Source organism: Protopterus annectens, chromosome 16.part0 (assembly GCF_019279795.1).
Source record: "Protopterus annectens isolate FY-2018-M chromosome 16.part0, PAN1.0, whole genome shotgun sequence".
NCBI classification, from domain to species: Eukaryota; Metazoa; Chordata; order Ceratodontiformes; family Protopteridae; genus Protopterus; species Protopterus annectens.
Genome location: NC_056750.1, coordinates 872034008 through 872047030, shown reverse-complemented (window position 1 = coordinate 872047030; position 13023 = coordinate 872034008). Strand labels below are relative to the sequence as shown.

Below are 13023 nucleotides of genomic sequence, written 5' to 3'. Positions count from 1 at the left end.
TGTAGCTAGTAAAGAAAAGAATGGAAAGTAGTAGTAATTGTAGCTAGTAAAGAAAAGAATGTAGCTAGTAAAGAAAAGAAAGGAAAGAAGTAGTAATTGTAGCTAGTAAAGAAAAGAATGGAAAGAAGTAGTAATTGTAGCTAGTAAAGAAAAGAATGGAAAGAAGTAGTAATTGTAGCTAGTAAAGAAAAGAATGGAAAGAAGTAGTAATTGTAGCTAGTAAAGAAAAGAATGGAAAGTAGTAGTAATTGTAGCTAGTAAAGAAAGGAATGGCAAGTAGTAGTGATTGTAGCTAGTAAAGAAATGAATGGCAAGTAGTAGTAATTGTAGCTAGTAAAGAAAAGAATGGAAAGAAGTAGTAATTGTAGCTAGTAAAGAAAAGAATGGAAAGAAGTAGTAATTGTAGCTAGTAAATAAAAGAATGGAAAGAAGTAGTAATTGTAGCTAGTAAAGAAAAGAATGGAAAGAAGTAGTAATTGTAGCTAGTAAAGAAAAGAATGGAAAGAAGTAGTAATTGTAGCTAGTAAAAAAAAGAATGGAAAGAAGTAGTAATTGTAGCTGGTAAAGAAAAGAATGGAAAGAAGTAGTAATTGTTGCTAGTAAAGAAAAGAATGGAAAGAAGTAGTAATTGTAGCTATTAAAGAAAAGAATGGAAAGAAGTAGTAATTGTAGCTAGTAAAAAAAAGAATGGAAAGAAGTAGTAATTGTAGCTAGTAAATAAAAGAATGGAAAGAAGTAGTAATTGTAGCTAGTAAAGAAAAGAATGGAAAGAAGTTGTAATTGTAGCTAGTAAAAAAAAGAATGGAAAGAAGTAGTAATTGTAGCTAGTAAAGAAAAGAATGGAAATAAGTAGTAATTGTAGATAGTAAAGAAAAGAATGGAAAGTAGTAGTAATTGTAGCTAGTAAGAAGGGGATTTTTCAAGCATAGTGAAGGGGAAGAAAGCTAAAGGCATGAACTGGTCTGATAGAGTGAAACTGAAGAAAGGCAATGGATGGCTGCTTGTAAACATGACAACATCTTACTGTTTTTTTAACATAAAAATAAAGCACTTTCATTTTTATCTTCATTGCAGGAAGAAGAGGAAGAATCCCAATATAGAGTGATTAATAGATAAGCATATTCTGAAGGCCTTTAAAAGGCATTAGATAAAATCAAGGACAATAAAGTATAAAGTACAGATGGTGACTGCCTAAAATGATAAGTAACTTGTGATCTGAGACCACTCAGATTCTTACAGCAGTGTTTAACAGGACACTAGTAAGGATTACTCCCTGAGGCCTGGGAGGGGCTGTGCAAGTGATAAGTAATGTATGAGATGAGACCAGTCAGTCTCTTACAGCAGTGTTTAACAAGTACACTAGTAAGGATTACTCCCGGAGGGCTGGGAGGGGCCTGTGCAAGTGATAAGTAACATATGAGACGAGACCAGTCAGTCTCTTACAGCAGTGTTTAACAAGACACTAGTAAGGATTACTCCCTGAGGCCTGGGAGGGGTCTGTGCAAGTGATAAGTAACGTATGAGACAAGACCAGTCAGTCTCTTACAGCAGTGTTTAACAGGAGACTAATAAGGATTCCTCCATGTGGCTTGGGAGGGGCCTGTGCAAGTTTTCATGTAATGCACGTTTTGATTATTTATTGGGTGTTTACTTATTGGTCTAGTTAAAATAATGGTGTTTTTCTTGTGTAAATGTTGTTTGTACTTTAGGCTTTGTATAAGGGAAAGGATTGTTTGGTTTTTAATTACAATATTAATGGTTAAGTTAGAATTTTACAAGTACTTCCAGGCAGGATGCTATTTATTACTATCACTTTATCTTTTGGTAGGGCATTACTGATTTCGGAATAAGTATGACTATATAGACGAGCCTTTATTTTTTGTTTTTAACAAGGCAATGGTAGGAGCGATTAGCTGGTTTGTTTTTCTTTTGCTTTCCAGTGGTTTAACAAAGCTTAATTGATTTATCTATTTGTATCAATTAGCCTATTGTGAACCAGCCAGGATGCGCGTATATAAGGACTTGGTGTTTTTGTGTTATTTGTTCTGAAGAAGTCCTCTAACCTAAGGACAAAAGCGTTTAATATTTTACTGCAATAAAGTTGATTTAGAGCGGCACTCTGCTCTGAAGTCTTCCCCTTCTTTTTGTGTCTTATAGTTTTTGGTTTGTTCATGGATAATTGACAGATAATAAGATAAGACAACAGATAAGACAGATAAAATATTGCAGGATACCTTATAGGAATTCACAATTCACAAAGAAACAATGGGAGGACATATGTATAGTTCCCAAATATGCAAGAACGTCTAGAAGATTTAAAATATTTGATTAGAAATGTTTGCATAAGTATTTTAATACCCCAGGCAGACTCAAACAAATTTTTCCTTGGATATATTGCAAATGTTGGAAGGATTGGGAAGAAAGAAATAATTAGGAACATATTTTTATAATGAGGTGACAGACTTTAAAAATTCTCTGCACACTACTCTGTCAGAAATACTGGGTGGGCAAGTTGGTGTAACTAACAAAATGAATTTTCAGCTGTGATACAGAATCTGAATTGCCTAGACATATTAATTCTTCTGGCTGCCAAAAAGGAAATAGAAAATGGAAAAAAAAAGTCTAAGCCAGTCATATTAGAAGTAGCGAGTATAGTAACAGATAAAATAAATCGGAAGTGGAATCCTTACAATGGGTAGCAGCAAATCACATTAAAAAGCCAGTCATATTAGAAGTAGCGAGTATAGTAACAGATAAAATAAATCGGAAGTGGAATCCTTACAATGGGTAGGAGCAAATCACATTAAAAAGCCAGTCATGTTAGAAGTAGTGAGTATAGTAACAGATAAAATAAATAGGAAGTGGAATCGTTACAATGGGTAGCAGCAAATCACATTAAAAATGGGAACAGTGGGAACTATACATGCAGAATAATGTTTTGTAGGAGGAATTGAATGAGTTGTGTATGTTCAAGTGACAGTGGCTGTATAGAAGATTATACAAGATGTATAATGTCTGCAACTGAAATATGTCAGTATGGTTTGTTTTCATTTATATAAACATATGATTGCCTATGTCGTAAGTGAGAACTCAGTAAAGATGTTTTGTATTTAAAAAAAATGAACAGGGTAATGAAGATGTTAAAATGCAGTTTGAGTCATTTATGGCTGACAAAAGCTGAAAACATGCTGATTAGCAGAGGTTTATTGGAGGATTGTCATGTCAGATTTGGAGGTAGTTGATTTTGTGGCACACAGATGATTTATTAGTAAATTGAAAGGTAAAGTTATTATTTAGAGTATGGTGATGAAGCTTAGTGGTTGGTTAACTTAGGATAGCAAAGAAGGTAGTATGAAAGGAAAACTGTCTGAGGCAAATGCATCGGCATTCATGTTTTACATGACCAAGTCTGTGCCTATATTGTTTTTTACACAACACAGTCAATCAAATCCAGGAAATGGAGATTTTATGCCACCATAAAACCTCAGGTTATCACATCAGAAAGGAGCCAGGCATCAACACATTTAAAAAGTCAGCTTGCTACCATTGGTATGTCGGTAACAAGCTCTATAACATGTTAGAAAACTACAACAAAAATGTATTCTGCCATCAAAATACTTGGCATAACCTGTCTTAAGTTTTTGTACTGCAACCATTTCCATTAAAAACAGATATCTGATGATGGAAACCCTTTCTCAGATTTCCTTAAAGACAGTGTAAATGCTGTGAGATGCACACTAGAAATGTACTACTAGTGTGGTTAATGTAGGGGAGTATACATTAAATACTGTGAGATGCACACTAGAAATGTACTACTAGTGTGGTTAATGTAGGGGAGTGTACATTAAATACTGTGAGATGCACACTAGAAATGTCCTACTAGTGTGTATAATGTAGGGGAGTGTACATTAAATACTGTGAGATGCACACTAGAAATGTACTACTAGTGTGGTTAATGTAGGGGAGTGTACATTAAATACTGTGAGATGCACACTAGAAATGTACTACTAGTGTGTATAATGTAGGGGAGTGTACATTAAATACTGTGAGATGCACACTAGAAATGTACTACTAGTGTGGTTAATGTAGGGGAGTGTACATTAATTACTGTGAGATGCACACTAGAAATGTACTACTAGTATGGTTAATGTAGGGGAGTGTACATTAAATACTGTGAGATGCACACTAGAAATGTACTACTAGTGTGTATAATATAGGGGAGTGTACACGAGCAGCACATAACTTCTGCACCTGGGAAGTGAGGGGGATAAATGTGCCCTACAAGCAAAGTGTTGGCACTATGTTTTAAAAATAAGTTAAAGTAAGAAATCTCTTAAAAATAACCGCATAGTGTACCTGCAGTTGGTGACTCCCATTCTAAGTGTGTACCTGCAGTTGGTGACTCCCATTCTAGGTGTGTACCTGCACTTGGTGACTCCCATTCTAGGTGTTTACCTGCAGTTGGTGGCTCCCATTCTAGGTGTGTACCTGCAGCTGACTACTCCCATTCTAGGTGTGTACCTGCAGCTGATGACTCCCATTCTAGGTGTGTACCTGCAGCTGACGACTCCCATTCTAGTTGTGTACAGGCAGCTGACAACTCCCATTCTAGTTGAGTACCTGCAGTTGGTGACTCCCATTCTAGGTGTGTACCTGTAGGTGCGTACCTGCAGTTGGTGACTCCCATTCTAGGTGTGTACCTGCAGCTGACTACTCCCATTCTAGGTGTTTACCTGCAGTTGGTGGCTCCCATTCTAGGTGTGTACCTGTAGGTGCGTACCTGCAGTTGGTGACTCCCATTCTAGGTGTGTACCTGCAGCTGACTACTCCCATTCTAGCTGTTTACCTGCAGTTGATGACTCCCATTCTAGGTAATGAGAAGTGTAACCACTGCACCTGCATTCACTTTCACAGGCTTTGTCCTCAAGGGTAGTCAAGTCATAGCAGTCATAAACAAACAGTACAGTAAGCCGACAGCTTCTTGCAATGAGGATAGTATAAAAATATTCCAAAGAAAATGAAAAACACTATCAGGACCAGTAAAACAACCAATGAACCAAGATTAAATTCTGAAATTAAACTAGAAATCCTTCTTTAACCATGTTAAAAATTAAGGAAAAACATTCAACATTGTTCTAAACTTTCCCTAAATGGAGCCACCACTCTAACTTACATGACATTGCAGCTATACTAACAAACAAGTTCTCTGCAAATTTCACCCACAAAACAACCTCTTTCAACAGCACTCATCTCAGATTCCCTTACTTTGCCAGTCATCACTAAGTAATGTGTTCTCTCAAAACCAAAAACACTTCTTTCATGGGTCCTGATAACATACCTGGGAGCTCATTAAGCAGAGTCAGTCTCTCTTTGAACTTCTCCTTAAAGTGCCAGAGGCTATATACCTGAGTTCCTGTGCATTGCTATGATGATGCCCTTCTGCAAAAGTGGCCATATCACTGACCCCAGGAATTAACTCTTAGTCAGCCTTAGGGGTCTGTTATGTAAAGCTATTGTAACTGACTGCATTAATTATGACATTACGATCCTCATTAACTTTCAGCCCCACCAATATGGCTTCATCAAAGGAAAACAGTGCCTGTTAAACTTTCTTAACTTTTTCAAGAGGGTTACACAAGTTGTTAGCAATAGTCATGCATTTCAAGCAACTTATCTTGATCTGGCCAAAGTATTCAATACCACACCTCATGCTGGAAATGTCATAAACTATCACCCTTAAGCGTAGAGCCTTACTTGATAAAATGGATTGCCAGTTGGATGAAAGACAGAATCCAAATAGTTTGTGAGACAAGTGTGTCTTCCAAGTACTACTGAAATAAGCAGTAGGGTCCCCTGAGGTCTGAGCTAAGCCCTCTCTTGCGTGACATCTAGTTCTATGATCTCAGAAAAGTTAACCAAATCTGTGCACAAATTCAAACTGTCAGTATTTGTTAAAATTCTCTCAGATATCTGTCCCCTTCAGAAAGTGCTTAAGTTATTATTAAACTGTACAGAAAATGGGCTTAAACTAAATGTTAAAAAGTGTAGTCTGGTTTCTTTTGGAAAACAGAAGTTACTCACAATGTATAGTATACATACCCTTACAAAATGAAAAGGTAGTTAGGGGCCTAGGCTCTTGGGTTGAAAGTTCCTTTTTCTTTGAGTAGTACATGGCAACTGTTGTCAGGAAATCTTCTGGTTACCACAACTGATAGCCAAATGTATTTAGTCTAAATTCAAATATGTTATTGTCCACACATATTCAGCACTGATGGATCTATTATAGAGTACTGTCCTCCATTCATATATATCTCACATGGCATCTCCACTTACTCAAAAAAATGTATAGGTTCCTATCAAAAAAGATCTCTGGTATTACGAGCCTTACTTATTAGTAGAGACTGAAAGCACTGTAGATTCTCACAGATTTCTAAGGGGTAATCTGTGCTTCGCTAACTGTCTATTAAGAGATCTGATGCTCCTTGACCATCTGTATCTCAGTAAGACAAACAATTCCACTAATGTTAGACCAATCTTCATCACCACATAAACACAATATGATGGAGAATTAGATTCACCTGCCAGCACCTCCTCCTTCTCTGGAATAAACTTCCTGTGCAAATTAAACAAAGTGATTGTATATCTACCTTAAAATTACACATGGACAACTGGATCAGTGCTCACAAATTTACTCCAGGACTATCCAGTCCTTCCCTCCTCGAGAAAGATGGTAAAGCCTGATGGTGAGTATTGACAAGGCATTTATGGTCATTATACTAATGCTATAAAGAGATATAAGAATACTAGATAGATGTATGGATAGTTGCAGATAATAGTTAATGCCAAGAAATGTAGAGAGATGCACTATGGAGTATGTAACCCAAGTGATGACTATATAGTAACTGGAATGGTGCCAGACGTGTGTGAGGAAGAAGAGGAGTGGGATTTGAGGGTTTGGTTTACACACAGAATGTAATCAGACCACTTAGCATTGCCCAGAGCACATTTTAAAGAGTTGGGCTGTGTCCAAAGTATTGTTACTCTAATATAGGGTACTGAAAAGATTTCACTCTTGAGTGCTATTTACAAATTTAGAGAGCATACAGAGAAAGAAGGGTTACATTAGTAGATGATGTAGAAGAAGGTAGTTAAGGGTAAAACAAGGTTACATTACTTATCAATGAGGATAAATATAATAACCTCTAAACATTTGCTTTGGAGGAAATGTGATACTGTGGAGCTTTCTTTTCAGAAATGGTGATTTACTACTGGAATTCCTTGAACATCTTGAAAGCTGAACTGGTAAGTATATGTTGGCAGATTTAAGAAAGGATAGCAAAGGTGATTACATAACTATTAAATTATAGAACAGTAGTCATTAACTGTAGAGTCAAGCACGCAAACAGCTTTTGTATATTCTTCATTGACAATGCAGCAGAATTCAGCTAAATGATTTTTACCACTTGTTTTTCAGGTACATATGAGCACTCATGTGTGGAATAACAGCCCTACCAAAAGGGGGCGCCGCCTATCGTTGGATGGCACAGCCTCTTCCCAGACTGGGGACCAAATCAAGTTTCAAGACTTCCTGCCGAAGGATGTTCCAGCCCAGCTTGCAGCAGTTAGTCCTTTGTCCTTCTGGAACCAGTATGCGGCCTTCCTTTCAAACCGACTAGTACCCAAGCCAGTGTCTCCTGCTATACTTCTTCCTCATGCATTTCTTGGGGCAGGGAATGTAGGGAGTACTGCCATTGGTGGAATGAACAATGTTAAAGAAAAACTAATCCCAGAGCCAATTGGGACTGTAGACAATATGATGCAGGAGGACAAATAACTTTTTTAAAAAGCTGTGTAACTGTTTGGATCAGTGGAAGTCATGAGACTGGGTGGGAAGTCTCAAAACAACTATGGCAGCAAGCTGTTCTGATCAACAGTGGCAGCTTGGGTCCAAGCACCAGCTAACAGAAGGATCTATACAGTCATCTGAGTGTTACTTCACTGGTGAACAAAATTACATGTTCCTTATTTTGTGAATGCAAAAAAGATCATATGACTCCACACATGAATAGAACAGAAAGTTGACCATAAAAGAGCTCCATCCATCTCTTTGGTACTGGGGAAGAGTTGGTCTGACGGGTAGTCAGATGAGCAGTGGCGACTCTTAGAAATGTCTTCACTATTAGTAATGAGTACTAACAAGTCTGTAATCACAAAATAGGGACAGGGTCTTTTACAAATGGCCACCAAGGTAAACCAAGGAGGATGCCCTCTCAGATAATCCACATTGGTCATAATTACTTAATACATCTGAAGCTAAGATCATACCGCTATATAAAAAGGATACAAATGTACATTAAAGACGTTTCTTATCAAAGACTCTTTTGCTGATATTTACACCTTCACATGGGCCAAACCACTGTAGATTTGCAAGTATGCTCATAAGGTAAATGTTGTGAAAGGTCTGCCAGTAGCACTCCATGGTGCATCTCATCTGGTGATCAACAGAGTTTCTCAAGAGATAGGTCTGTCAGCAAAAGATACTGACTACCTTGGAGGGAAGGGAACCAGTATGAGGTGCAATGATTCCCTAGTGAACCCAGAGAAGCACTACGGTCACCTTCCTCAGCAGTGGTATAATTGGAAGAATGCAGCTGTTGGACACTATAGACAAACACAGTTGGACTCTTTTCTCCATTTAGTAATGTAACTTATGCTTGAAAGTGAATTATCAGAAAAATGTTAGCAAACTACTGAAAATGCCAGTCATATATATGCATTTAGTGGAGACCTGCAGACAATCATGGAAATGGAGTGAAGGCTAAAAAAGATGTCTCAGCTTTCTGCAGCCATATTTTGAGTCAACATTTTCTTGTGTCAAGAAATGTGAGACGCCAGACTTACATTGAGGTTTGCCCTGAGATACTAAAGGGTCTCATATTTAGATAGAGCATTGATTTTTTTTGTATGGCAGCAAAATAGTGTTTTCTAAAAGGGGCAACTACATATTCCACATATTCCACATATTCCACATATTCCACCATGCATTTTCATTGTTTCCTTCATGGTACCACCATCAAATGACAAAATACCAATGATTAGACGTAAAAGCACAAGGATTGTTTACTTTTTAAAAGTACATATTTCTGAGTCTGTATGTAGCACAAAAGTAACACACACACACACACACACACACACACACACACACACACACACACACACACACACACACACACACACACACACACACACACACACGCCGAGCGTATATAGTGATATAGTGTTTTACAGAACGTCAGTACACAGCATGTAAGCTAGCATGTCCACGCAGTAGAGCACACACCAGTGTAAAGAGACATGGTTCTGATCCCATAGGTTCTCAAAGGTTCTCTCTTACATTCCTCAGATTTAACATTTCTTTTTACATGCTTCCTTACCTTTCAGGGTTACCACCTCTTCCTTTTCACACAGAATAGTCCCTAAATCAGGTATAATTAAAGCTCATCAAATTAGTATTGTTTCAGTCTTTGATATTAGCCAAAAGTGCTCTTTGCAGCACCCACAATGTACTCAGGATGGACTGCTGCTGCAATTCATAAGCAGTTACATGGACTGGTAGCATATTTGAGTACAACTGTAGATTCATTTTTATTAGTCCCATTACTCATGCAACCATTTAAACTGTCTGGGATCCCATTACTCATACAACCATTTAAACTGTCTGGGTTCCCATTACTCATACAACTATTTAAACGGTCTGGGTTCCCATTACTCGTACAACCATTTAAACTGTCTGGGATCCCATTACTCATACAACTATTTAAACTGTCTGGGTTCCCATTACTCATACAACCATTTAAACTGTCTGGGATCCCATTACTCATACAACTATTTAAACTGTCTGGGTTTCTATTACTCATACAACTATTTAATCTGTCTGGGTTCCCATTACTTGTACAACCATTTAAACTGTCTGGGTTCCCATTACTCATACAACTATTTAAACTGTCTGGGTTCCCATTACTCATACAACTATTTAAACTGTCTGGGTTCCCATTACTCGTACAACCATTTAAACTGTCTGGGTTCCCATTACTCGTACAACCATTTAAACTGTCTGGGTTCCCATTACTCATACAACTATTTAAACTGTCTGGGTTCCCATTACTCATACAACCATTTAAACTGTCTGGGTTTCTATTACTCGTACAACCATTTAAACTGTCTGGGTTCCCATTACTCATACAACTATTTAATCTGTCTGGGTTCCCATTACTCGTACAACCATTTAAACTGTCTGGGTTCCCATTACTCATACAAGCATTTAAACTGTCTGGGTTCCCATTACTCATACAACTATTTAAACTGTCTGGATTCCCATTACTCATACAACTATTTAAACTGTCTGGGTTCCCATTACTCATACAACCATTTAAACTGTCTGGGTTCCCATTACTCTTACAACTATTTAAACTGTCTGGGTTCCTAATACTCATACAAACATTTAAACTGTCTGGGTTCCCATTACTCGTACAACTATTTAAACTGTCTGGGTTCCCATTACTCATACAACCATTTAAACTGTCTGGGTTCCCATTTCTCATACAACTATTTAAACTGTCTGGGTTTCTATTACTCATACAACTATTTAAACTGTCTGAGTTCCCATTACTCATACAAGCATTTAAACTGTCTGGGTTCCCATTACTCATACAACTATTTAATCTGTCTGGGTTCCCATTACTCGTACAACCATTTAAACTGTCTGGGTTCCCATTACTCGTACAACTATTTAAACTGTCTGGATTCCTATTACTCATACAACCATTTAAACTGTCTGGGTTCCCATTTCTCATACAACTATTTAAACTGTCTGGGTTCCCATTACTCATACAACCATTTAAACTGTCTGGGTTCCCAATACTCATACAACCATTTAAAGTGTCTGGGTTCCCATTACTCATGCAACCATTTAAACTGTCTGGGTTCCCATTACTCATGCAACCATTTAAACTGTCTGGGTTCCCATTACTCGTACAACCATTTAAACTGTCTGGGTTCCCATTACTCGTACAACTATTTAAACTGTCTGGGTTTCTTTCTTGGACATGGCTCTCATTTCTTCCAGCAAATCCTGATATTTTGACTTTGTATCTTTCTGTATGTAAGATACTGTAATTACTAGGTGTAGCAATTTCAATGTCAATGCTACTTTTGTCTTTTTTTTCATGGAGTACTATATCTATAAATTGATGTTGGTAATAGGTAATCCCAAGTGGTAAAAACTTCATCATTTTCTATAATGCTTTGTGGTTCATGTTTCCAATGCTTTTCAGCTACTTCTATATTGTACTGTTTGCACAATCCCCAATGCAACAGTCTTGCCACATTTTTGTGCCTTTCATTGTACAGACCCTCTACCATGAGTATATCACAACCAGCAACAGGACGCGTGCCTTTTTCCAATTCCTTTTTTTTTTTTTTACAGAATTGACATTTGTCTGTTTCTCTCAAATGTTCAATGGACTTTGTAAACCAACAAGTATGTAGTCCACTGTCCAGGGTTGCCATTATTAACCTTTCATCTTTCGGTTTCATCTCACCTCTCCTTAACCATTCTGCATCAAATCCTGATCAACATGAGGTTGATCCAGGAGATCTCTGCAACTGCCACAATATGTATGCCTTTTCCATATGTCTTTCCTTCTCATCTGATCCATCCCTTATGTTCTCATTTTTGTCTTTTTGGAAGATTCAGTTGCTGTCTGATTTTTGTCTACTTCTGGTTTGGTTTCTATTCCCGCTTAACACTGGATGGCCTCAGCATTGTGACACTAGGAGTCATCAATATACAAATGAAAAAGGCAACAATCTCTTGTAATTTCTGAGTTCTGATGGCCCTCTCTGAGCACAAATGTTAATTATTTTGTTTTAATATATGCACATAAGGACATGGATGTAGCGCGCCAGAAACACACAGTACTTTCCAAGCTGCCTTCACAGATAGGCTTTGTAGTTCATATGAATGCTTAGTGTCTAATACCTTTAAAACACTTAAAATGTTTTCTAATTGCAGGATGCAGCTACCAGGCCCACCAAGACATGTTTTACTATACACTGACTAACCTGCGACCTGCATTCTGCAGTCCCTTGCTGTAAAACTGCGTTATGATTGTCACATGCACTCTTGAATGCTTTACTGCGTTTGAACTCAGCAACTCATCGGGAAAAAGCTATTCCATGCATGAACTACTATTGCCTAAGAATGCCCCTCCTTTGCTTCCCCTTTGTTGTATGAAAATTTCATGTCTAAGCTGCATCTCCCTTCTTCATGTTCCTCTTCATTTGAAAACAACTCTCCTCTAAGGTCTGAGCTATTTAAATTCCACTTTTCTCACCATCTGCATGCCAAGATCTTAGTCTTTCTATCATAATGCGTTTAATGCAGAACCTGAACAGTTATATGTGCTTAATGCAAGCTAACACCATAACGCAAGGCCTGCCTTCATTGCTTGATTCAAGTGATGGGCTTATCAAAGCTCTCATGAAGTCCTCACTAGGTATTACTGAGGGTCAGGTTCATAGCTTCTGAGGTGATTACTAGGCTAACAGCCCAGGGGGTGGCTTTTTAAGCCTAATCAAGCATCCAGAGGTAAGAATCAAACCCTGTACTTTGTGTTTTTGAGATAAATAAATTAATCATTATGACAACCCTGATCCCAAATCAGGGAAATTGAGTCCCACATAAAACACGTTTGTCATCCAGCCACACATGTCAGGTCACCATAGTTGCCACACTCCTTGGCATTCTTTTCAGGGGGCTGTGCTGAGCAACTTCTACCATTCGCCAGAGCAGCTCTGATCTGTGAACAAATAAAAAACACTCAGAGCTGGTACACTTATCCGTGCAGTTTTTCATACATTATTCTGCACCTTACCAATGAAAATAAGACATTAGGCCTGGCTTCCTGATTGGTTATTAGGAGCGGTTAGATGTCCTCCTTGGCTAGCTTGCACTACGGAACA

General features: G+C 37.9%; 1 protein-coding gene across 1 annotated transcript in view; it reads left to right on the top strand.

Moving 5' to 3' along the window:
• The window catches only part of LOC122790673 (sal-like protein 2), an 83620-nt gene extending 74455 nt beyond the window's left edge, over nucleotides 1–9165 (top strand). Inside the window, exon 3 of the mRNA XM_044058196.1 lies at nucleotides 7475–9165. Within this exon, the coding sequence (XP_043914131.1) occupies nucleotides 7475–7834 (360 nt within the window). The 3' untranslated portion in view covers nucleotides 7835–9165. The remainder of the gene's footprint in view (nucleotides 1–7474) is intronic.
• Nucleotides 9166–13023: the final 3858 nt, after the last annotated feature.